At 43.9% G+C, this 26,028-nt stretch overlaps 1 protein-coding gene across 3 annotated transcripts in view; it reads left to right on the plus strand.

Annotated features, from left to right (window-relative positions):
• Positions 1-26,028, plus strand: part of SLC24A2 (solute carrier family 24 member 2) — a 248,656-nt gene that overhangs the window by 182,788 nt on the left and 39,840 nt on the right. For all 3 annotated transcript variants that reach the window (XM_036855857.1, XM_036855858.1, XM_036855859.1), the window contains 2 exons: positions 16,043-16,141; positions 19,000-19,118. In XM_036855857.1, the coding sequence (XP_036711752.1) occupies positions 16,043-16,141; positions 19,000-19,118 (218 nt within the window). The remainder of the gene's footprint in view (positions 1-16,042; positions 16,142-18,999; positions 19,119-26,028) is intronic.

Consider the following 26,028-nt stretch of genomic DNA (forward strand, 5'->3'; position numbering starts at 1 on the left):
CCACACCCTGTCCTCTCGGCTCCACTGTGGTTGCTCCACAAGGTGGAATGAGGAACTGGACAGTTCAGATTGGCTACAGTGTAGGAGTGGGAAGAAAGGCTTGATGGAGACCAGACCCTGGGAAAGGTTGAACCACGGACTAAGAATGACAGTGAGCTATTGACTGAAACATGGCCCCCCTACTGGAACACTTTACCATTAAAATGTTATTTTAATAAAACAATCACTTACTCTCAGACACTGGACAAAATAGTAACATTTTTTGTAAAATTTGCCCCTCCCCTCGGAGCCCTTTCCCTCCCTCCCTTGTCTTCAGGTGCCCAGAACATAAATGGGAACAGCTCCCTGGGCCACACCCAACTTCCTCTCCCACCCCGAGCCAATCAGAATTTTATCCACTCACTCATTCATTCCCTAACGTATTCATTCAGCAACACTCAGTATGGACCAGGCACTAGACTGGGTGCAGGGCCTGTGGAGATGAAAGACAGTGCTTCTCCTGAAGAATTCACGCTCTAGTGGGAGACATAGGCAGAGAGATGAGTAGCGTGATGGGCAGACCCGAGGTGCCAGGGCAGCCCAATGGAAATGAGGGCAGGCTTCTCAGAAGGGGCCATGTCTCCACTGCCTCATTCCTGCTTGCCAAGGTGATGACTCTCCCACCAGCCACCTGATTCTAGTGTGTTCACCTGATAATAGCTGAGCACCTGCCTCTGTATGAGTCATGTTCCTAGACTTGATAGATTCGTGAGCTTCACTCCTCCCAAAGACTCTATTTCCCTCTGTAACAAGCTGTTTCCAAGGATACAAACAAATGACTCTAGGGATAGTCTTTTGGTGACCTCAGATCCCCCTACATGGGCATCCATCCCTTTATCTCCTCATGGGGTGATACTGAATATTCTTGGAAGAGCAATCTCTGATTTTTACTTAATGTCAATAACCCATAGTTTAACACTACTATCTATAAAATAGATAAACAAAAAGGACCTACTGTTTAGCACAGGGAACTGTATTCAATATCTTGTAATAACCTATAATGGAAAAGAATCTGAAAAAGAATATATATACACGTACATATTCACATGTACATGTATAACTGAATCACTTTGCTGTACACCTGAAACTAACACAACATTGTAAATCAACTATACTTCAGTTAAAAAATAAATAAATAACCCATAGTTTATTTCTCATCTGCAGACACCCAAATTTCTTACCATTATCACTCCGGAACATCCTCAATAAATTGAACTTGGCTTCCTTACTAAAGTTACTTTAAATGAAAATGTAGAAAGTTAGTTCAAAAGAAAACAAACTCATGTGATGGAACAGAGACATTCAAAGGAGAGATGCCTTTCCACCAGTGGCAGTATACACAACTAATCATTTCTGCTCTTTGGAGATAAACATTCACAGAGACATGAAGGTAGGTAGGTAAACAGAAATCCTGACTAAGGATACTTTGCAAAGATGCAATGTATTGTCCTAAACTCGTTGCCATTTAACAGAAGCCATTTCTAGAAAAATAATTTCTCCACTATTTAAAAAGTCAATCTTTGTTCATTTGTATAAGGAAAAAAGAAGATAGAAAAGTTTGTTGTAATATCAAAGGCAAAAATAATAATGATCTTTTCTTTAATGAAATTAAGGCTAGTTTCATGGCAACCTATTGGCAACCTCTTTACCAAGCTGAGAAACTAATAATGTCTTATGTGAATCATGGTTTCCTCAATTAGTCATGTGGCTGAGTTTTGAAAACCCACATTATTTCAAAGAAACAGAAGCATCCTAAGGTTACATAGTCTAGCCAGTCATTTGATGTTCTTAACTGCAGTGAAATATTCCGTTCTTTCTCAAAGAGAAATTGAATTTTGGAATACTATTCAACAGTAGTTTCCATTGCCCAAGAGGTATCCTCTGAAAATGTAATCCTAAAACAGGTCCTTGGTGCTATCTGTGGCCTTCACATTATATTTTAATCCTGGCTTTGAATGGATGAGACTGTGTTGTATACCCTGATATATCAAGCAGGATAGTTTCAGCTCTATATAGAAGAAAATCCAGATTAACAGTGGTTTAAATCAGATAGAAGTATATTTCTCTCTCAAGTAAAAGAGGTCCAGAGGCAGGCTGTACATGGCTGATATGGAAGCTTCACAGTAATCCTAGACCCCAACTCCTTCCATCCTTCTTCTTCACCATCCTAATATATGACTTTCAACCTCAAGGGCACCTCATGGTCCAAAATGGCTGCCACTACAGCTCCAGCCATCGCATCTGTATTCCAGGAAGGAGGAAGGGCCAAAATTATTTTCCCCAGCTGTTTTGTCTTCTTTTTAAGGAGGCTTCCTTTTAGACCCTCCCAGTAAAATCTGTCCAAAACTCAGTTACATGCCTACACGTAGTTCAAGGAAGCTTGGAAATGTAGTATGTTAAGCTGGGTGATTTGCTAGCCCCAGTAATTCAGATATTATGTCATTAGGAAATGAAAAAGGGATAGATATTGATAGGCAACTTGCAATCTCTCCACAACAGAGAAATATCACTTTCACATAACTGTATGTTGATGGGGAGGACTGAGACCAGAGCAAGCTCTGGGAGGAAGATTGAGAGCTCATGCTAAGTTTGAGATGCCTATGGAACATCCAAATGGAGATGTGGAGAAAGTGGAATTGGAGTCTGGAGCTTGGGAGAGAAGTCAGGGCTATAGATGTAGATTTGAAAGTCGTAAAATATAGGTATCATTTAAAGCTACAGAACTGGATAAGAATACCTAGCCAATCGATAGGAAAGAGGAGGCCAAGGACTGAGCCCTGGGGACTGTAAAGTGTAGGGTCTGGGAAGAAGGGAGACGGCCCAGCAAAGGAGACTGGGGTGGGCAGAGGACCAGGAGAGAATGGCATCCCAGAAGCCAAGGGAAGAACTTGTTCTAAAGGAGGGGCATAAAAAGGTGATGGCATCAATGAATTGACCAATGAGAGCAAAGACTTTTTGTAATAGAAAGATAAAAGAGTTACAGACAGAACGTGAGATGTTTCCAATCAGGAGTTTGGACGTGGTGCAGTTATTGCTAGTGACAAAGTCTAAGGTCTAACTGCAGGAGTGGATGGATGAGGTGAGCTGGAGGAGAGGGCAGCTGGAAGCGAGTAGGTTAGGGCGGTGAGGAGCCAAGTGTTGCAGGGCTCACCCACGTAAAGTTACCATGGATGGTAACACGAGTAATGGTGGAGAGAAAAAGAGTGAACTGGGTTCTGATATATTCAGGAAAGAGGGAAGGATGACTTGGAAGTCGTTTGGGGTATAGGTGGTAGAGTTTATTGCCCTGGGCTTCAAAGAAGGACAGAAATGATCTATAAGTGGTAAGGTAGGAGGAATGGAATGTGGGCACTTGGAGAGACAAGTAGTGTCACTTTCAAAGGCCATAGGAGAAAAGGGGCCATCAGGAAACAGCTATGTTTCAGTTGGAACAAAAAGACAATGTTCATAGAAGAGGTTAAGACATAAGAGATTTACCGATGGCGGGGCTGGGAGGTTGAGTCAGTCCAGGGATTTTCAGAGCCACTTGGTGATAAGCATCTCGATGGTGATGGATGGTGCTGAAGTGAACAAGGATGTAGCATGGGATGGGAACAACCTAACAATGTTTTCGAAGTTCTTCCTAAAGCCTCTTTCTTGCGATTGGTTGCATGGGCAGTTTGCAGTGATAAAGTGGGGTCTATCTTTCCAGGAGAGAGGAGCTCTGGGGAATCCCCCTGAGTCCAGCTTGGAGTGGGGAAGGTTGAGGAAGGAGATCAGCCTTCCTTAATTCAGGGAGAGAGAGTTCAGTCCAGCACAGGAGGACCTTTCTTACAGACATGGCCAGAGATGGGATGGCCTGTCTCAGACAGGAGTGAGTCTCCCATCTCTGGAGAAGCCAAAGAAGCCTCCATCAGAAGGATGTTCAGATAATGGACACCTTGATGCCCCTTCCAGTCCCATGTCCAAGATTCTGTCCTGGTGCCTTTATTAAGTGTGACAGCAGACATTTTTGGTTTGCAGTCTACCTTTAAGATTAACTTGATCTTGCATTTTGGTTAAGCTGCCACCAAGATTGTGGTAGGTATGTTCCTGGGTCATAGCATCTGGAATAAAAGGCTTGTGTATTAGTTGATCCATTTCACAGTCCAACTCTTTATTAATGTGGTTAAATACAGCAAAGAGTCCGTTAGATAGTTCCTGTGGAATAGACCCTTAAAAGAACAACAACCCACCCCCCCAAAAAATCCTATATTCTTAGTTACAAATCTAAACTTTTACCACAGTAGAAATTTTAAATTGCAAATTAATTTTAACTATTCTTTTTTGTTATAAAAACATTACATGCGCACAGAGGTAAAAAGCAAACATTACATAAGGAAAGACAATAAAAGTGAGTCCCCCTTTTACCCCAGATTCCATTCATTCCTTGGAGTTAACCACTTTTATCAGTTTTTTAACATATTCTCTTTTCTTCTATGTACTGTTCTATACCTGGCTTTCGTTTATTAATATGTCTTGAAGATATTTCCGTATTAGCACTTTTTTACTTTCCTCATTCCTTTTTAGCAGGTGCATAGTATTCCACTGTCTGGCTCTTCCCTGGTGGGTTTGATCAGTCCCCTGTTGATGAAGATACAGGATATTTCCATTTTTGTTCATTTAGTTATTACAATGCTGCATGAGCATCTTCTTTGCCCATATAATAAACTCTACTGAATAGAAGATATAAATAAAGATATAAAATAAATGCCTGGAAATAGAAATGACAGATCAGAAGACATACACATTTCAGACTTTGAATGATAGTGCCAAATTGCCCTCCAAAGGCATTGCACCAATCTACACTCCTAGTAACAGTGAAGGAGCAAGCCTTAAACAACAAATTTAAATAAGTTCTTTGACCAGAGATTCAAACTGACTTCATTCCAAAGCAGATAAGCCTTCATAATGTAACTACCTTCTAATTTACTCATTGCTAAACCTGACTTTCTACCAAAGTTGATTGAAAGCCAGGGTGCAGTTCTGATGGAAGTCCTTGTCCTTTCTAAATGCAATGACAAGGCAATTCCTCCCACACAGAATATCCAATTTCCACCGCAGCATGTGCCTTCTTGCCTCAAGACCATTGATATCCCTATAGAAACTCTGAGAAGTACACTGCAGGTTAACTTTCTCCCTTCCGGTTACCAATGAGGGCACCCTCTGTTGTGCACAGACACCATTTCCAGCACCATGTTATGTTTCATTCATTCCAGGTTTATGGTTTAACTCATTCGGTCCAACTTTCCGTAACCACACAATTTTTCTGGGCACCTGAACAGATGCTCTCTGTTAAGGCTGAGCCTTCTCCAAAAAAAAACAGATTTAACTCATCAGTTATTAACCACATTACTTTTTTAGAGATGTATTCTTACAGGTCTCTCCCTGGGGCTGGATCTTAGGAAGACAGCAGCCTCGTGTGTGTGCATAACCAAACTAATCAGCTAGTAACCTGTATCAGATCTGTCAGAAAGACCAAACCAGCTGTGTGGGTAAATCCACGGTCTTCCTGAAAACCAGGACCAAGGAAGTCTTCTCATTAGAATACATCCAGCTCTTCAAACTTCATTGCATCTTATTTTCATGATCTAAACTGTCAGCAGTAAAAGCAGAAAGATTGGACTTGGCAAGTAAAGGCAGACTTTGCCACATTGCATATGTAGAAGGTGTTAAGTGGCAGCAGGAGGCAAACCATGGATGCTTTTTTTTTTGTCTATTTCTGACATCTTCAGAACTGAAAATGTTAAGTTCGCCTTCATCAGTCAAACTTGAATATTGTTATTATAAATTAATAATATAATTTCCCGCCCCCGTGAAACTTTCTCTTTAAAAAAAAAAGTGGGAATCTGTTATACCAGGAGGTTGGCATGTTCAATTAAGCATGGTAAGTTTCTCTTTTGATTAAATCTGAAACGAACTGAAGTATCTCATTTTATGGGCCACTAAGCCTTCAGTCCCATTTAGTTAAGAACCCACGGCAGGTGCCGGCACTTCTGTTGCAAACCCACATTCCAAATGAGATTTACAGGCACCAGTTTACAATGTAAAGTTGAGGATTCAAAAAAAATAGAACATAAGAATCCAAGTTAACTGACAAATTGCAGACACATGAAATCCAAGTGACAGGAGAGAATGGGTGTACATGAAACAGTGGCTGCTACAGAATAAAATCTTTCCCTTTATGCCAAGATAAATAACTGGGTAATATATAGGCTCATCATAAGGAAGAACTGTTTTGTTACATTCTGTTTTTTTATGTACAAGTCAGAGTAACCATTCAACACATATTTATTGAGCACCTACTATTTGCCAAGTGCTGTGAACAAATCAAAACTCTGCCCAAATGAATACACCAATGTCACAGCCCATTTGCAGAGAGATGTACCCAAGATACAGGCTTTGACAAACTGACTCCGAGGAGCTCTTTTCCACCCCTTAGGTGGCATTGGGGCTGGATGCTGGCAAATCTTGGATCTGAAGCATGCCTGGGTAAAGTGATTCTTTATTCGTTTATCTCTTAGATATCCACAGGGTGCAAGGGATGGGAGCAGGGGGAAGACGTTCAAACCTTCTATCTGGCAGCCCCTCCCTGGCTCAGAACTCCAAAGCTGAGATCAGACAAACCCCTTTGAGGATGTTTGGGTGTGAGCCATTGGTATCTGTGTATATGAGATAGAAATGTCCAGAAAATTAAGTTCCTAAAATAATAAAACAGGAGACCCAAAATGATGAAGAACAGTAGCTCTCAGGCCGTGTCAGCCTCGGCTAAGGTCAGTAAATTGGCTCCTTGCCTGCAACATCGTAGTTTGCTATCTGATACCTGCTGCGAGTTTTTTGGTTTGTAAAATTCCGATTTTGCCTGAACTTGATTAGGTTATCTTTTTTTTTTTTAAAGAGAGTCTCAAAATAGACAAACATTAATTGTAAACACTATTAGACTTTGGAGATTTAATCACAACATTAACTGGGAAGAGAGTCTGGTGAGTTTCCTGCGATGTGTTTCTGGATCTTCCTTCTTTCTCTCCCCTGGAAAAGAATGTAAATTTCAAATAGATTTGCATACAGCAAGAACTCCAAGCATCTCTCTCTCTCTCTCTCTCTCTCTCTCTCTCTCTCTCACACACACACACACACACACACACACACACACTAAGGTTCCCTTTGTTGTTTGTGTTAATGTTGTTATATTCATAAACACTTACTGAGGACCAGCCTAAGAAGTAAGTACTGGGGGGACAGATGAAAAGCAGCATCCCTGCCTTGAGGGGCCCACAGGCCAGTTGGAGAGAGGGTCAGTAAAACACCTCTGAGGCTCTATGATAACTGCCATGACAGGATCAGTATCAGTGCTGTGATAGAGAAAAGTACCAAGGTGCCTTGCCAGCCCAGGAAAGGGACTCGGGAAAAGCTTCCTGAAAGATGAGATGCCTAAAGCAGAGTCTTAAGAAGGAGTAAGACAAGAAAATAACTGCGGAGCACTCCAAGCCATATGAAGGGTAAATTAGAAGGAGGCAAGTCGGCAATGTGATTAAAAGCTGGGAGACCAATTAAGAAGCTGTAACCAACATCCAGGCTGGAAAGGTTGGATCTAAAGTGTTCAAAGGTAGACTGAAAAGGACTTGGCAGCTAATTGGATATGGGGGAGAGGGAGACCTCTAAGGTGACTAGAAAACACTGGGAGTGAGGAAATCACCAACAGATACAAGCAGAGGAGCAGATTCCTAGGAAGGAAAATGATGTATGGAAGTTTGGGGCATGTTGAGTTTAACCATCAGAGGGACTTCCCAGTGAAGGTGTTCAGAAGTCCATTGGATGAGAGGATCTGGGCCAGAGATCTGAATGTGGGAATCATCGCTATCCAGGCAGTGGTCCACTGGGGCCCTTGGGAGAATGTGAGGTGTGAGGAAGAGGGAGCAAGGAGGGGCCCCTGAGGAGTGGTGACACTTAAGGAGCACTCTCGGGCGTCCTTGAAAATCAGAGAGGATTTTGAGGAGGGGAGTGAGGAATATCAGATGCCACTGAGAGATCCAGGCAAGTGGAGGTGAAAAGTGGCCACGGGTAGGTTCAGTGGAGCAATGCTGACAAATGGCAGATGCAGAGTTAAGAAGTGACCGAAGGACCCCTAAGGACACAGAGGCACCAGCACAGACTGATCTTTCCAGAGGCTTGTCCATGAACAGAAGGCAAGAGAGAGCAGTGCCCGCAGGAAACTTTTCAAGAGAAAAGTTGCCGCATTGAAAGACTTAAGCATGATTATATACTGAGGGGAAAGGGAAGGATTGAGGATAAGATGACTGATGAGGCAGAGTCCCTGAAAAGGCAGGAAATTGGGATAAAGGGCAAAATTTCAACCTTTAAGATACCAACTTTTGAAACACATTGGAAATCTTCCAAAATATTTAGGAAGACGCTCTCATATTTCCAATGATAATGTGACCCCGTTAGGAGAGATGATATAGAACCAATTCACATGTAGACAGAACTGTGCTTTACTTGTGACTCCAAAGGTCGTTGTTACAGAAAATTATTTTTTAAAGCCTTAATAAGGAAATCAGCTTGCTTCATTTCATTATATAATGGGTTTGGCCACCGCTTGAGATACAATTATGTAAATATTCTTATTAATTACAAAAACTAGTCCTATGATTATATCTATAAATATAACTACAATTAAATTATGTTCATCATCTTTATTATGTGGTCCATTCACAAAATATTTACAACGACACTTTACAAACTACTTTATTACAATACTAGCTTAATTTCCATTAATGTTAATGTAATTTTACAATAAGTGGTTTTACATGATGTTTCACAAAAATTAGAGGAAATAATTTAGAGGTTGTACCGCAAAAGTAGATTTAAGAATAAGTAAGTAAACTCTATGTTCTTGGTGTTTTTGTGCAGGACGAGAATATTATTTTTAATATTTTGCTTTTAAGAAAAAAAATCAGGTCAGATCCTATTAGGTGAATAAGCTGCCCCATGAGGACAGCTTGTGGAATGCAAGAGGAGTTTATTCCTTCAAGCTGCTAGGTAGTGTCTTGTATCTTAGAACTTTCACTATTCTCTGAGTTTTCATGCCCTCCCGAGAAGGCCCCACACCATCAGAGCATGAATCTTAAGTCCTTGTTTCTCGTCTCTCTGGCTCCAGGCTGTGAACTCTACAAAGGCACCCACCAGCTGGATCTTATTACCACATGTTGCCTGATTCATAGCACAGGCTTGGTTAATATTTGCAGAGCAGAAGATTGTGACTTGTACTGACTTGGAAAAAAAGCAGACTTCCCAGGGGAGCTAATATACCGAGAGCCTCACTGTAACTCAGTGAGTGCATGTGACGTGCCAAGCACGATTCTAAGACGCTTGTTGAGGGACACAAAGATACGCAGATGGTGGAGAGGTCTCTGCCCCTGAGAAGCCTGCCCTCTGGTGGGGAAAGCAGACAGGTGGGCAGCAAACTGAAATAAGGGCTGTGACAGGGGTACAAAGTGCCATGAGAACGGCGGGCGGATTTCCACTTGGGAAGATAGGTGTGTGTATCAGTAGAGAAAAGCTTCGGGTCTGGCCTTCAGTTAGGCCTTGACAAATGAGGAGTATCTTCCTACAGAAGGAGGAGCCAAAGCCCAGCTTTCCCTGCTCTGCTCTCTGCTGTGCCCGCCGGGCCTCCTCTTCCATCTTCCTCCTCTTCCTTCCAGGGCTCACCTGGGCAGCCTGGTGAGGGAGGTGCAGGAGATGACTGGTGTGCCCCTCTGTCTTCCATCTCTGGTGCGTAAACACCTGGTCCAGCCCATTTCACCTCTTTACCTTCGGACAGTTCCTGGGGCTCTACGTATGAACCCTCAGCCCTACTGGGGCCTTGGGCTTGGGTGGACTTGAAAGGATTTACTTTGGGTCATTAGCCAACAAGAAGCATGTAAGAAACTCATCAACTTGCCAGGAAACCACAAACACAAGGATTGATTGAGCCCCGCTGGGCGCTGGGGATACGGCAGCGAACAAAACCAATGAAAATCCCTACCCTCGTGGAGCTTGGCTGCTAATGGGAAGCAGCAGATAATCAATAGCAGTAATGATACAGTAAATTAGATGGTGAAAAACACTTGAGAGAAAATAAGCTGGGGATGAGAAATGCTGGAAAGAAAAGCTGCAAATTTAAATAGGCTGCTCAGAGCAGCCTTGATGAGGTGACATTTGAACGAGTACTTGAAGGAGTTGAGAGAGTGAAGCCCGTGGATCCCTGGGAGAACATTCCAGGTAGAGGGACCAGCAAAGGCCATGGCGCTGAGGTGGGAGAGTGCACAGTGTTTTCCAGAACAGCGGGGAGGCCAGAGTGCTTGAGCAGAGTAAGCTAGGAGAGGGGGAGGGGACGAGGGAGGGGGTCCGAGGTGAGCTTCACTGGACAGAATTTTCCAGGTCATTGGGAAGACTTTGGCTTTCACTTTGACCTCAGGAGCCACTGCAGGATTTTGCACAGAGGAGTGAGTGGCGCGATCTGATCACTGAGACCAGCCTTGGGGGGACAGAGAGATAAAGGTGGAAGGGAGACTGGCCAGGAGGCCAGCAGGATTGTTGCTCGGCCCAGGGGGTGGGGAGGGAGAAGTGGTCAGATTCTGAAATATTCTGAAAGTCGAGACCCCAGATTTGCTGGTGGATAACATGCGGGATGTGAGAGAAGGAGAGGAACCCACGACGACCCCAAGGTCAGTGTTTGCTCTTTGCCACGTCAGTTCCATTGCATGCCTTCTCAGAGTGACGATGGCCTGGCTGCCTGACCTGAGTCTCTGCTTCCAGACAAAAAGACAGGGGATAAACAGGAAGAAAGTTCAGTGCCCTTTTACTTTTTAAGCTACAAGCCAAGCCATAAACTTCAAAGACGGAGACAGGAAAGGCAGAACTGAAAACACAAAAATAGTTTCTAAAACACTATCAAGTTTTCCCTCCTGTTTCATTTTCCCTTTTCTTCTCCCAAACCAAGGTCTGTTCACCGAGGTGTGTGTGGCCACTCCCTTTACATCTATAAATCTCTTTGGTCCTATCTCTTCTGTGTTTCTGGTGCTCAGATTGTTCTATGGCAGCTGGGAGGGAATCTCACCTCCAGCCCAAAGGGTTCCTGTCCAGAGCTGCTGATTACTTGGTGGGAAAGATGTGAAGGAATTTCCAGGGGCTGTTTTCATTAATTAACATCAGAAACAGAAGCAAAACGCTTTTTCTTTGAGTAAACAGAACCTCCAAAGGTTATTTTGCAAAGCGGCTTAGAGCTTCTGTTTTATGGCAGAGAGATTGGTTGAGGATTTTGATTCCTCAAATTTTGTTCTTCCAAAATTTGTTCTTATTCATAATAGGCCTTTCTGCTCTGATCTTCTCCCACACTTCCCTACCGCACCCCCTCAACACACACTCCCCTGAGGACACTCAGCTGGTATTCTTCTGCAAATTTCAGAGCAAGCTAAACTATATTAAAATTGTGTACTAGGTTTTGACGTACTAGGTGCCTCATGATTTGAGCGGAATTTGCTATTTCTGCGATTTTAAGTATACAAATAATCTGTCGCTGTATAAACATGCAACACTTTAAGGGTTCACACTGCAGCAGAGTATATTTTTTAAAGTTGCCTTAAAAATGTTAAAAATCACTCCCTCTCTCACCTTGAAAAGTGCTCAAAAATGTCTTCTTTGTCACCAGGCACAGAGCTACAGTTTTTTCTTAGATCTGTCCATGTCAACCCTTATGCCAACGTGGAATCCATGCCTAAAATAGTCTATAGAATCAGTGCCTTTACTGCCAAGGTCTCTTGCACCGGAGGCTGCTAAGCTTCCATTCTATTTTTAAATATCAAGCTTTTTATTTTTAGTAATTTATGGGGTGAAGGTCCTGCATTCACTTCCATAATAATAACAACCCTTTCTGAGTAATTTACTGTATGTCAGGGCCATCTAAACACCTGCTGTGTATCAAACCATTAAGTCTTCCAGCAACTGTATGAGCTGGGTATTCTATTTATTATCCCCATTTTAAAATTCTGAGCCTGAGACACAGAGGAGGTAAAGCCCCTGTGCATCAGGAAGCTCTTTTGAGCCACCCCGAATCCACTGTGCAACACCAATAGTCCTTCCCTGTACTCTGTCCTCACAGGTAATGGGAGAAAGCTGATCACTATCTTTTCATTTTAAGATCACAGAGGTATCTAAAACACAGAGGGCCAGCTCCCTCACCTTGACCTTCTTAATTTCGGGAAAGTATAAAGTGATCCTTCTCCTAATTGGTTTTGGAACTGACTTTGGAGGACTCACTGAAAACTAAACACCAATCCGACAAGGCCCCCGATGCTTACACTGTCAGGTCAGATGCAGCTAATGCTCCAGTCCCGCCTGTGTGGATTGAGAGAAGAGAGGATGCCAACGATTCCTCTAAAGCAGGGGTCCCCCACCCCTGGGCCGCACAGCAGGAGGTGAGCAGAGCTTCCTCTGCCTCTCCCCATCACTCTCATTACCGCCTGAGCCATCCCACCGCCGCCCGCCCCTGTCCGTGGAAAAATTGTCTTCCACGAAACCGGTCCCTGGTGCCAGAAGGGTTGGGGACAGCTGCTCTAAAGCAATTCAGGGCCATGTCACCCTTGCCCCTGGGCTGTCTGTTGGTTGGTTTTTCTTTTTCCTCTTATTTACAGAGTTCTGCTAATGCCAGGTACTGTGCTCAGTCCTTTACACATATTTTCTCACTTAAGCCTTGCATTTAGCTCAGGAGTCGGTCGTTAACATCCCTATTCAACAGGTGGGAAAACTGAAGCTCAGAAATATTCATGTATTTACCAGTTCTCAGCCAGCAGAGCCAGTGAGAGAGGCGGGGCTTAAACCCAGGCCTAGCTGCCTCGAAATCACATCCTTTTGACCACAATACTGTGCTGTCCCCAACACACACGCATCCTGCGAGGTGTTCTCCCAGCTTGTGGCTTCAGGCTGAGCAGGTCCGGAAGGTGCCAGGTCTTCCTACCCCCAAACACAGAGGGTCCCTTTGAGAGTCCCATGTTCTGTGCCCACTCTTGTCGTGTCGGCATGATCCTCACAGCTTTTCTCAAAAGGTGCCCTGTGGTGATCCCAGGGGTGTCCACTGAACTGGGATGAGGATCCCTTGCTGGCGAGGCTCTGCCCCACCCCCTCAAGGAATTCCCCTGTGTGCCAAATTCTAAAGGTGGGCCTTCACCTTTTCTTCACCTTTTCTGTGTGCTGTGTTTCTAGAAACTCATCTCTGAAAATCCTTTTAGGCCTTGGAGCAGCGATTGTCAGCACTCACAAGGCAGAATGGCTGCCAGGTCCTACAAATTGGGGCAGAAGTTGTATTAAAGAAGTTGAAGGGGTGGGTGGACAAAAGCTGCTCCCCAGGCGGCCTCTGCAGCTTGGCCTTGCTGCCCAAGGGCTGAACCCCAAGAGAAAACAAGTAAGGTCTATCCCTCCCATTTTTCCATAGCACAGAAAATCTGAGGTGCTCCTGCAGTGGGAAAACGGGTGACACACACAGTCTAGAAAACCCTTGCTGGTCTGTGAAAATGTTTGAGAACCTATGAAATCCCAATTCTAGAATCATTTCCCTGCCCTGTCCTCCCACTCTTCCTTTAGAGAATTTGGGGAAACGAGCCCACGAGTGACAGTGGCCAACGCTGTTATGAAAGATGTTTCCTGGCAGAGGGAGTGGCCAAACCCTTCCATGCTTTGGGGCCCCTTTTGTTACCATTTCTCTCTGGCGTTCATCTGAGCTCTGAAAAGATGCTCGGAATCACACACAACATGTGATTAACTGGTTTCTATCAGATATTTTTCTCTGCCATGTTTCATGACTTTCGGGCATTACTTGGATTGGATTACTTCAGGTTTTATTTCCCCAGGCTTATTTGTTTCCTCTTCTGATTGCTCTCTTGCTTTATTATTATTTTACATATAATTTTTAAATAGCAATTGTTGATCACAGAGCTGCAGAATGTTCTAAGTTCAAAGACAGACCCCAAATCCACAGGGTGGCATTATTACTAGAATCATCACCTTCTATAAAGTTTTAGAACCTCCCTTTTCCTCTTCTTGCCTTTTCAGCAGATGATTTGAGGTCTTCTTAGGGTCGTCTTCCACAAGAAGTACCCCTCTTTAGGCTTCAGGCTGCCAAATGCTGAGAATCACTCTGCATTATCCACCCATCTACTCCCCAAATAAGACGAGATTTGGCAGCCAGGGACGTGTCTTGCACCCATGCTGCCTGGCAACCTCCAGGCAATCCCAGCTCCCTGCCTCTTTCCTCCTTCTTGAATTCCTTCTTTTTCTCTCCTTTTTCTTTTCTTTCTTTTTTTTTTTTTCTTATTCCCTTTTACCTCCTCCTTCTCCTAGTCCCCAGACTTCTTTCCTTTCCTCTTTTCTTCCCCGAGTTTTCCTTGGAGATTAAATAGAAACAGCCAAATTCAAATTACATTCCAGCGTGGGGGACCTAATGCTGACCTTCGACATCCCCCAAGGATGGACATCATGCCCATCTCCTAGTCCTTCTTTCTCACTCCTTATGAAGCCCAAGCCACATACCGACCCACTTTTCTCTGCGTAATGTTCCTCTTCCTGCTTCCTTGGAGGGTGTGCCCGGCAGGGCACATTCATTACCTACACTAAGGTACTTACCTGCTAGAGGCTACCTTTATGGTAGCAGACCTCTAGATTTAAGGCAAATGGAGCTTGTGAGCAGAAGGGGCTCTGTCCCCCATCATTTTCACCATTGAAGTCAACTGGTCCCACTCTAGTTTACAGCTTCTGTCGTCCCCAGCCAGGCACACAAGTCACCTCTATGACCACTCCCCAGGATTTCCATTCACAAGGAGGGGTGGGGTGCAGATGCCAACCTGCCATGCCCCATCCTAGGAGCACAGGCTCTCCAAGAGAAACATTTTGGGGTTTGATTTGGTTTGGTTTTGGTCTAACTAGAAAAGTAGAATGAGCTCCTCTGCTAATATGCTGCTAGAGAACCCAGCCAACCCCCAATGCCTAGTGGGAAAATTGTAGGAGTTGTGATATTTTCAGGGACTCATCATATCTGAATCTAGGCAATAATCAGTCAGTTTAAAATGAGTCTCCTTTGTACCTTGAACGTTCCCAGGGGGAAAAAAGTCAAGGATTAAAAGAGAAAGAAAAATGTGCTGTTTCACATAAAGTAATCTCTACACTTTTGCATGCTTTTTTTCTGTGCTTGTTGCATGCATTTACCCATTAATTATGTCAGTAATGGAGAAGAAATGAAGCATTACTTTTGTGGTACAGCTGTTTAAAATGATTACTTTGAAAATGGTATTTTTTCCAGCACCTTTCCCTAAGCGTCTCTTCACCAACAGACATTACTTGCTGTGCTTAGTTGCTCATCCTTTACCCTAAATCCCTAACTGGAATCAGTTGCCTCCCTGATGCTTTAATTGCAGCTGACTCAGCTAATTCGAAAAGCTGTGATGCATCCCAACTCCTGTAGAAATTGCAGTGTTAATTAAGATAAATGTTTGAAAACCAAAGTCAAATCAAAGGACCCCTGGGCTTGGCTTTCCATGGTCAAAAGCCAATTCTGGGATAAGCATATAATTCCAGAAACACGGCTATGCCTCCAGAGCAGTTCTGTTTCTCTAGACCTGTTTCGGACCTCAGCAGTAGAGGGAGTTTTGGTGATGATTGGTGCTTTCGTTTTTTGTAAGCAAGTGGGAGGGAGGGAAGAGGTCACCTTTCATCTGTGATCCGGCGGCTTGAGATTCTCAGAGAGAGAATTGAGCTGAAGAATCACAAGGTAAGAAAGTACCCTTCTTGCAGGTCATAGGGCCTTTGGGCTGGGCAGAAAGGAGGGGTTGCTGCTGACCGGCCCCATAGCTGAGGAAGCCACGTGCCTGCTTCACCAGCCCCCCGCCATTTGCCACGAGCCTCTCTCTTTATCTTCCTTCTCACCCTGTCTCCTTTCCATTACTTTCTCTTGCTTCAGGGAGGTTCAGAGAAAAGGCTTCAATTCTCCACAAGATCGCCAAGAAAAAATGTCAGGTGGATGAGAACGAGAGGCAGAATGGGGCTGCTAATCACGTGGGTGAGTCCGGGGAGGCTTCCATCCCGTGCCTTTCCTGAAGTACGTGGAGGGGGGGCAGAGAGACAGGACCCAGTGTGGACACCCCAACTCAGTGCAGACGCAGAACCCTGCAACTCAGCCCTCTCCTGGGTGTCAGGAAGAGTCCCACTTCCCCCTCGTGGGTACAGGGCATGAATAGACACAATATATCACCTACCCCCAGGGGAACTTTAAAAAGAGTGAAATGATTCTCTGAGGAACCATATAAAATCAATAAATAAAAATGTTAAATAAATAAAAATTTAAAAATAAGCAAAGTTACACCAGCTCCTAGCCAGGCATCTCCACTGAAGAGTAGAAAGTCACTTCATTTCAGGGATTGCACATAAAGAGGTCACATAGACCTGTCATTTAATGCTTAACAAAAGGTGAGAGTACCCCTTCTGAAATTCTTGCCTGGTAGCCAGATTTTATACCTGTGACAATACCTGCAGCACCCCCAGTAAATTACCCGATTGTTCACTTGGTCACTCCTGAACTGAGTGGCAGGGTTCCTACAAGATGACCCTGCCTTTCCTAAGAATTCAACAGTACTCACCCGGGTCTCTTGTGGTTGACCCTTTCTGAGTTCCTGTGTGACCAGATCGTGACATTCAGGCATCTCATTTTAACTTGGAATGTAATGTTCCTCATCTCCAGTCTGTGACTCTCCCGTAGCTCTTTAATTCTAAATTCAGACTAAATTTACCCTAATCTGGAACTATGTGATACACAATACTATTGCCCAAGAAACTAAAATTATCTGCAGACAAAATTCAACAGTGTTGCACTCGAAATATATGACATTCCTTAGAAGAGTTTCTGCCTCTCCTGTTATCCTGACTTCTAGCTCAGGGAAACTATTTGGCCAAGAAACAGTCAAGATTCTACTGGGTATGAAAAGAAAAACTTAAAGGAAATAAGCTAAAATGCTAACTATCACGCCTGGGAGGTTGCTTCTTCTCATGTGTTCATGTCTGTTCTTGGATATCTTAACTCCACTTTGGGACCCAGCCTCCTGTGTTGTCTGGCCATTGAAGGCCGATCCTAAAGTTGCATCACTTCAGCCAACAGGCACCCTAAACACAATTTTAATATTTCCCAAGGTACTTAGTACTTTTTAGTTTAAATAACTAAACCAAGTATACCAGGAAAAACAGACACAGTCACACACAGCAGAACATCATTAAGATAACGTCATCACGACTGAAAACATGGAAAGATAAAATAAGTTTGAGTTTCAGTGGCTTTCTATATTTAAATATATCTATGCCTCTGTATTCCACAACTAAATACATAAACATAAATGTTTCCCTATGACTTCCAAAATTTGGCTCCTTCAAACCCAACAATTTTTATGTAACTCTCAAATTATTTTCCAGTGAGAGTTTACCAGTGATAAAAATGTTTAGTTTTTCTGAAGTTGCTGGAAATACTCTGATACTCTATGAGCAGCCTGAGACTGCCCATATCTGACACTGATGAGCATTCTGGTATTCCTGGCAACCCTGACACTGAACCACACAGCTTCATTGTCTCCTGAAATCCAAGACTTGACCCAGCACAGCCAGAGGGCCTAGGAACCCATTTTATTTCCCTGTCACTGAAAGCATGGCAAAAAAACCTAGTGGTGCCTATCACTGATCACCTGCCGGTGTTCCTCTGAGCCCTGAAAAAAAATCTTCTAGTGCAAGGCAGGTGCTATAATGAGGATCCCAATAGTTTCTATTTCTTGTTTGCTCGCTCTGTACCAGGCACTGTGCTGAGAGCTTTGGATGCGTTTTCTTATGTAATCTTTATCAGCGTACCCTTTGATCGTATTGTTGTTGTTAGTCGTAGCAGCAGTGGTGGTTCTATTATCATCATCACCCCGATTTTACAGATGAGGAAGCTGAATCTCAGAGGAGTTAAGTCACTTGCTAAAGGCCCCCCAGCACAAGTAGCAGAATCAGAGTGTGAACCCAGGCCTGTCTGAGATGCCCGGTGTCCACGAGTCCCAGCGCTCAACCATTGCCCGGGAGTCACTCTAGCCAAACGTCACCTCTCATTCAGAAACGATTACTTGTTCAGCGCCCCCGCTCTTGCCTGGCCTGCAATAGGATGCCCAGGTGTGGAATGTTCTAAGTAGCATTCTCCAGGCATTTCGAGAAGGCCGGGTTCCCAGGTTTGCCCTACGCATGGCACCTACACGCTGGCAGAGTTGTCTACTCACTGAGCCTGAGGGAATTAGAGATGGAAGCAATGGGCCTTGGAGGTCACCCAGTTGATTCCCCTAATCTCATAGATAAGGTTGCTAAAGCCCAGAGGAAGAAGAGGACTTGCCCGAGGTGACAGCCCGCTGGGGGCAGAGCAGAGCCTAGGACCCAAGTCTTCTGAGGCCATAGCTAATAAATATCCTTTCTGGAATGTGATACGAAAGAAAAGATCCTGCTATAAAAAATATCTGAGAGATGTGGCCCTGGGTATAAACAGTTAGTGTGTAGATTGGCTTTTGGTATAAAAATGTCCATGCTCATGTTCTTGAATGGCAAGTTGGTCAGTTTGCCTAGTCTAGAGAATGCATACCCTGGGAGTTGATAGGGCACTCAAGGTCAGACATCAGGCCAGAGGGGATGCCAGAGAGCTACTAAAGAGAGAAGGAGGGCTGAGTACACTAAAAGGCATGGGGGAGAAGGGTAGAAATCCTTTGCCATCTGACACAACCTCGGCCCTGGGCCTTATCACCCCTCAGAGACCACTACCTTCTCCCTTGGCCCAATATAGGGTGTTCTTCTCTATATGGCTCTTACCCCTACTTGACTCCATTTGCTTTCTTTGTATGTGTCTAATTTATGTCACAGAAAAAATCGAGCTCCCAAACAGCACCAGCACAGAAGTGGAGATGACACCATCCAGTGATGCATCGGAACCTGTACAAAATGGAAATCTCTCCCACAGCATTGAAGCTGCGGAAGCCCAGGTATGCCTCTTTTCCATTGCTCTTCTGGGCCGCCGTTCGTGTCGATATTCTAGCACAGCAGCACGGACTTACGTTCTCCTTGGAGGCCCCAGCTCCCAGCTGGGTGGACACCAGGTGGAGTCATCCATCCGTGTGTATATTTCCCAGTACCAGCCAGGGCACCACATGTGTCAGGCTCTTCCTTTATCCAATAAGTACACATATTCTCTAAGCCACTGTTTCTCAGGGTGAGATTGGAGGACTCATGCATCAAATCTCCTGGGGATAAAAATGCAGATCCCTAGGCCGTATTCCAGACCCGATGAAACAGAATCTCTGAGAAGCAGCACCCAGGAATCAGCATTTTTAAATCCCTTCCCTGGTGATTCTTAGTAGATGATAAAGTTTGATCACTGCTGCAGTCTAATCCTTCCCCTGTCTTTAGGGCCAAGATTAAGTAACAGAGAAACCACAGCCATCACGCCTTGGTTAGCCCCCTTTGGCCTTCCCTGTCCCTGCAGTTGAAATTAATAAGTACTCTGGCCCAGTCCACCATTCAGTGTTGCAACCATTAGATAGTTGTTTGATCTAATGGCTATAATATTTAACATTTATACGTACTGTATGCCACAGCTTTGGTGCTAGGTGCTTTAAACCATCCAGCTGAAGGTATAGACATTTAATATCTCCATTTTATAGCTGAGGAAGCTAAAGCTTAACAGGATGAAGTAGTTATTCAGGATTACTTAGTTTGTAGCTATTAGAAATGAGATTTGATCTCAAGACTGTCTAAATATAGTGTCTGTACTATTTCCACCAAGCAGCACTGCCTGTAGACCACAGTTGCTCAAAAAAGTAGGCAGAAGCAAAAAGTAGGTGGTGCCTGTTAGATTTCTGGATCTCACCCTCCTCAAGTGAATCAGAATTTCTAAGGCATAGCGCCCCAAACTCACATTTTAATCAGTCACCCTGGGTCAGTGTTTCTCAAACTTTAATGTGCTTAGGAATTTCCTGGGGGATCGTGTTACAATTCAGGGTCTGATTTGTCAGGTCTGGAGTAGGGCCCAGAGTCTGTGATTCTCCTGAGCTCCAAGGTGATTCTGATGCTGCTGGTACGAGAACCACACTTTGAGTAGCATTCCCCTCAAGTTTGTGACCCACTTCTCTAGGCAGAATTTTCCTGATGAGCTGATAATGAAGCCAGACTACAGCAAATCCATTCCAGCCCTCTCTTCTCCTTTACACCGGGATACACTCTGCAACAGAGGAAGTCTGTACGTCTTAGACAAACACTTGCTCATTGTTGCCTGTTGCCTTTATTCCCTGAAGAAAGGTGCAAGGAAAGTTTCTTTGTTTAAAGGAAAGGATAAAGATGTCAAGCACCTTTTCATATACCTGTTGGCCATTTGTACATCTTGTTTGGAAAAATATCTATTCAGGTCCTTTGCCCTTTTTTTTTTTAATATTTATTTATTTGTTTATGTATTTATTTGGCTGCATCAGGTCTTAGTAATGGCACGAGAGATCTTCGTTGTGGCACGTGGGCTCTCTAGTTGTGGCACGTGGGCTCTCTAGTTTTGGCGCATGGGCTCTCTAGTTGTGGCGCATGGGCTCAATAGTTGCGGCGCACAGGCTTAGTTGCCCCACGGCATGTGGGATCTCAGTTCCCTGACCAGGGATCCAACCCGTGTCCCCTGCATTGGAAGGCAGATTCTTAACCACTGGACCACTAGGGAAGTCCCTTTGCCCATTTTTTCATCAGGTTATTCATTGTTTGCTATTGAGTTGTTTGAGTTCCTTATATATTTTGGATATTAACTCCTTATCAGGTATATGATTTGCAAATATTGCCTCCCATTCCATAGGTTGCCTTTTCATTTGTTGTTTCCTTTGCTGTGCTTTTCACAAGGTGTAGGTATATCAAATCATCATGTTGTATACCTTAAATAGATAAAATTTTTATTTGTCGATTATATCTCAGTAAAGCTGGGGTGGAGGGGGGGAAATGGCTAAAGGAAAAGATAGAGAAATGGCAGCTCCTTCTGCCCTTGTGTCCTCTGCCTTCTAGGCTCCCACCCTCCTGCCCAGAGCCCTGCGGTCCCTTCGTATTAGCTCAAGGGTGAGCTGGCGGAGCAGCTTATGGCCACATGGATAAGCAGCATGTGGCAGCAGGAAGCAGGCCCCAAGGATACCTGGCTGCCCTTGGGGATGGCACAGTCACAGGTGTGCAGAGGGCAGTGTCATCATCGTGCCTCTCCATCTGGCTGGCAGAGGGACATCTGTGCCCCCCACACACGGGGCACCTTGCTGCAGGGGAGTGACAGAGTCCCAGCTGACCCCTCTCTGAGCAGAGCTGTGTCCCCGGGTCTCACGCAGGGTAAGAGGGCAGATTTGGGCACCATCCTGATACACTGAGAGCTCAAGGGCACACAGACCTTCCAAGAGGCAGGCCACCAGCTGCCTGCAGGACAGCCTGACAGTGAATTCCAGATCCACCAGGAGCGAGTTACCCAACCTCGCTTTAGTTTCCTCATCTGCAAAGTACAGATAACTATAGTACCTGCCTCATTAGGGATATTAGGAGAGTTAAGTGAGATAATATACATAAAGCACATAGCACGGAGCTAAATGATGCTATTTATATTATTATGTGTTCATACCTACTATATAAACAGCATCCAAAGTGTCCTTTCCCTATAGGTAAAATGCTTATTGTAGATAAAATGAAAATGAAACATATATATATATATATATATATATATATATATATATATATATATATATATTTGAGAGTATTCAGGGTATGATAAGTAAATAAAAAAACATCTGTGGTAGGGAAATCATTATGGCCCAGTGTGATCAGGGAGGTCTATACAAAGTGCTCTGGGAGCCTGCCAGAGGAAGAAATTGACGCTGGCAAGGGAAAGTGTAAAAACTTCAGAGAAGAGGTAACATTTGAGCTGGGTATTGATGGTTAAGTAGGAGTTTGTCGCTCAGAGAAGGAGGAGATGACCAAGATGACAACATGTTCGCTTAGGAGGGAGATTCCTGTGTAGTGATTGGTTGAGAAAGCCAGGGGAACTGAAGACTGAAATATAAGGTGAGGAGTGAGGAGAAATCCACTAGGAAAAGTAAATTGGGCTGAAATTCTTCCATTGTTGAATCAGAAAATTTTCGGGGGCTTCCCTGGTGGCGCAGTGGTTGAGAGTCTGCCTGCTAATGCAGGGGACACGGGTTCGAGCCCTGGTCTGGGAAGATCCCACATGCCAAGGAGCAACTGGGCCCGTGAGCCACAACTACTGAGCCTGCGCATCTGGAGCTTGTGCTCCGCAACAAGAGAGGCCGCGATAGTGAGAGGCCCGCGCACCGCGATGAAGAGTGGCCCCCGCTTGCCGCAACTAGAGAAAGCCCTTGCACAGAAACGAAGACCCAACACAGCCAAAAATAAATAAATAAATAAATAAATAAATAATAAAAATAAAGGAATTCCTTTAAAAAAAAAAAGTCTTTAAAAAAAAAAAAAGAAAATTTTCGGTGTTCATCTAATGTGTGTCAAGCAATGTGCTGAGCACCGGAGATGCCTTAGCAGAGCAGAGAGCCTGCAAATGTAAACCAAGGTATAATTATAGACAGCCATAGGACCATGAAGAAAATAAAGCCTGGTGACTCAGTGGAGGGCAAGAGTGGAGGGGCCCCTTTAGGTTGGAAGGTGAGGGAAAACTTCACTAAGGAAGCGGCATTTGAACGGATGCTGAACTTTAAGAACAGGTCAGTCAAGGGAACAGCACCCACAGAGGCAGAGATGAGCTCGGCTTGTTTGAAGAACAGAAAAGTCACTGTGGCTGGAGAGTGGGGAGTGGAGGGAGGGATGATGGTGGCAGTGAGGTCTGACAGGAGGGCCGAGTGGAGCTGGCCTGCCTTGTAGACCATGATACAGGAGTTGACTTCATTCTAGGGCAGCAACAAGCTATCAGAGGTTCCCAGATGTGCTTTGCACTTGTAAATGATCCAAGGGGCTGCGCTGGGGTATAGAGAGTGGATTTGTGGCAGGAGATCGTGTAGTAGTAGTGGAGCAAAGAGGTCGCTGCAGGAGGTGAGGCAGAGCTGATAGTGGCCTGGTCCAGAGCAGTAGACAGGCAGGGGAGGAGAGGCACAGGGATAAGGAAGGGCGTTGTAGGCACTGTTCAGCAGTCTGGACCTCCCCGTTCTGGGAGTGGAGAGGTGTAGAGGGTTTAAAGGGAGCAGTGGCAGCTTTGGATTTATGTGATAAGAAGAGAGCTCTTTCTGAACGGTCAAGAAGGGGCCAGAGTGAGGGAGGACAGAATGCAGGGCAGCGAGGTAAGAGCCTGTTTGGTTCAAAGATCAGCAAACTATGATCTGTGGCCAAATCTGGCCTGCAGCCTGTTTTTGTGCAACCTATCAGATAAGGATGTTTTTATATTCTTGAACATTTTAAAAAAAAAAAAAAGGCAGCAGTAGCATATGTGACAGAGACCATAAAGCCCATAAAGCCTAAAATATTTACTATCTGGCCCTTTACAGGAAAAGTTTGCCCACCCCTCATTTCAACCATCTGCAGTCTTTCCAAAAAAAAAAGAAAAAAGAAGAAAATAATGAGGAAGCTCTTCATGCACTTATATGGAATGATCTTCAATATATGTTGTTAAGTGGGAAAGGCAATGTGCCAAATTACATCCAATATACTCTGTGTAAGAGGAAAAAAAGGAGGGAAATAACATAGTAACATATAAACATTTGCTTTGGATGCTATTGAAGAAACTGGTCATGCTGATTAGCTGCAGGACAGGGGCCTGTGGTAGGGAACCAGGGTGGGGGGTAGCCTTCTGCACACGTCTTTCAGTATGTAGCCTCCTGTAGCTTTTGAATTTTGAATGAGTTAACTGTTTTACCTATTCCAAAAAAAATGCAACAACTAAAAATAATAATGGGTTAAACTAAAACAGAAACAATATGCGTTAGTCCTTTAAGAGTAGAGTCTCTGTAGACAGACCACAAATTGAAGACAGAGTTCAAATCCCAGATCTGCCACTTACCAGCTGTGTGACTTTGGACAAGTTACTTAACCTCTCTGTTCTCATCTTCCTTCTCTCTGAAACAGGAATAGTAACCTATTTCATAGCATTATTGTGAGACTCAAAAGCTCGTAGAACAGTTCTTGGCACACGGTAAGCACTGCATAGGTGTTTGCTATTAGCAGTACTTAGTAAAACTGTTTAAAAATGGCTGTTAGGTAGCCCAGATGACAAGGCCTCAGACCAAGTATTGGCTGTGGCAGGGGTGACAGTGGCTGGATTGTGAGAGCTGTTTCTGAGGCAGAATTGAGACCCTTTGGTAATAAATTGGTCACAGAGCGTGAACAAGAAAAAGCAGCTGTGGGTGGTGCTTGAGTTTCAAGGCTGGAAAAACTGGGTAACACGGTAAATTAAGGCTGTGATTCCAGAGTCAGAAAAAAAGGTGTGAAATCAGGACACTCAGGCCACCCAAAGCACAACTTCACAGAAAGGATTCAATGCCTTTTTATTGTGTTGGTTTTCTTTCTTTCCCAGTTGTATTTTTATCAGGCTCCAGGAGGAATGAGGTGTGCACCTCGACTTTATTAATGGAAGTGATGAGCCCCACACACCACACACTGACTGCTGATACTCTCCTGAGAGTTTAACCTGTCTCGTGTAATTAACCTGCTGTTTTCAAAACCCTGTTTACCAATGAGCTAATTTTACACCGACACCTCAGCTCTGAGACCTTCCTTCTGTCCAGGCTTTACACTGGCAATGAAGAGCACTTTAAAATATTCTCTCTTACCAAGGAAGCCCCTTTGCAGGAGGTTTTCTGCTTCATTTGTATATTTTGTGGAACCAAGAAATAATTTGACTTTTCAAACAGCTTAGTGCTAATTATCTTCTCCCAGTACCTGCTAACAAAATGCTGTCAATTCTAACAGAACTGATTTGAGCTGTCACTGAGAATTTACCAACCTTCTAAATTTTCAGTGTTGGAAATTTATCCAGGTTTGAAAAACAATTCTAAGTTATATTCTCTCCCACTCAGAACCCAGCATTTTCTTACATTTTAATTTGGCCAGTCTAGACAACAGCCAGGTGATTGCATGTGGCCGGCTTGCTCAGGGAAGCTGCCTGCCTTGCTGCATCACAATCCTCCAGACACGGCACATCCAAACTCTTTACATACACACGCACAGTGAAAGGGTAGGAGGGGAAATGCCTTGCAAATTTCTTAGATTCTGAAATCTGAAAATCTAACTTTTTTTTCTTGTATTATGCTTTTTATATGTTGCAGCTTTTATTTCATTTCACCTCTGAGACTTCTCTCTGTCCTTAGGGAAATTCAGATTGTCTTTGCTTTGGTTAAGAGTTGCCCAGATGCACCAGTGGGCAAACAGACTTATTTAAGATAATCACATTCCTAGGAAAAATGAATATGTATGTGTGTGTGTGTGTGTGTGTGTATACACACACACACACATATACTCACACACACATACATGTACTGATAGATAGATGATAGATAGAAAATGTATAAAGCGCAGACTTTTTTCTTTTTTTCTCACTTTACAACTTAAATATCATCTTGCTATATTAAGTCCTTCCTTTCTCCCTTTGGGATTTCAACCCTGCCTTATTTCTCCCCAGTCTAGCATTCATCCTCACCTAAACTCAGTATGGTTTTTAAGATCTGCTCTCAGTGCTGATAAAAATATTTGGGTATTATGTGACTAAGTAAAGGATGAGTAGGGAAAAGATGATGGATGTGATTGTGAGCTTAGATTTCTCTTAAGAAAAATAAAATAAAATGCACAAAGATATTTCTCTACTATTAAATGTGCATCTCTGAGGGTGGTAGAAAAGCGTGTTGTCAAAGACAGCAGTTTGTTTTGGATTACTGTTGTCGT

Source organism: Balaenoptera musculus, chromosome 6 (genome assembly GCF_009873245.2).
Source record: "Balaenoptera musculus isolate JJ_BM4_2016_0621 chromosome 6, mBalMus1.pri.v3, whole genome shotgun sequence".
NCBI lineage: Eukaryota > Metazoa > Chordata > Mammalia > Artiodactyla > Balaenopteridae > Balaenoptera > Balaenoptera musculus.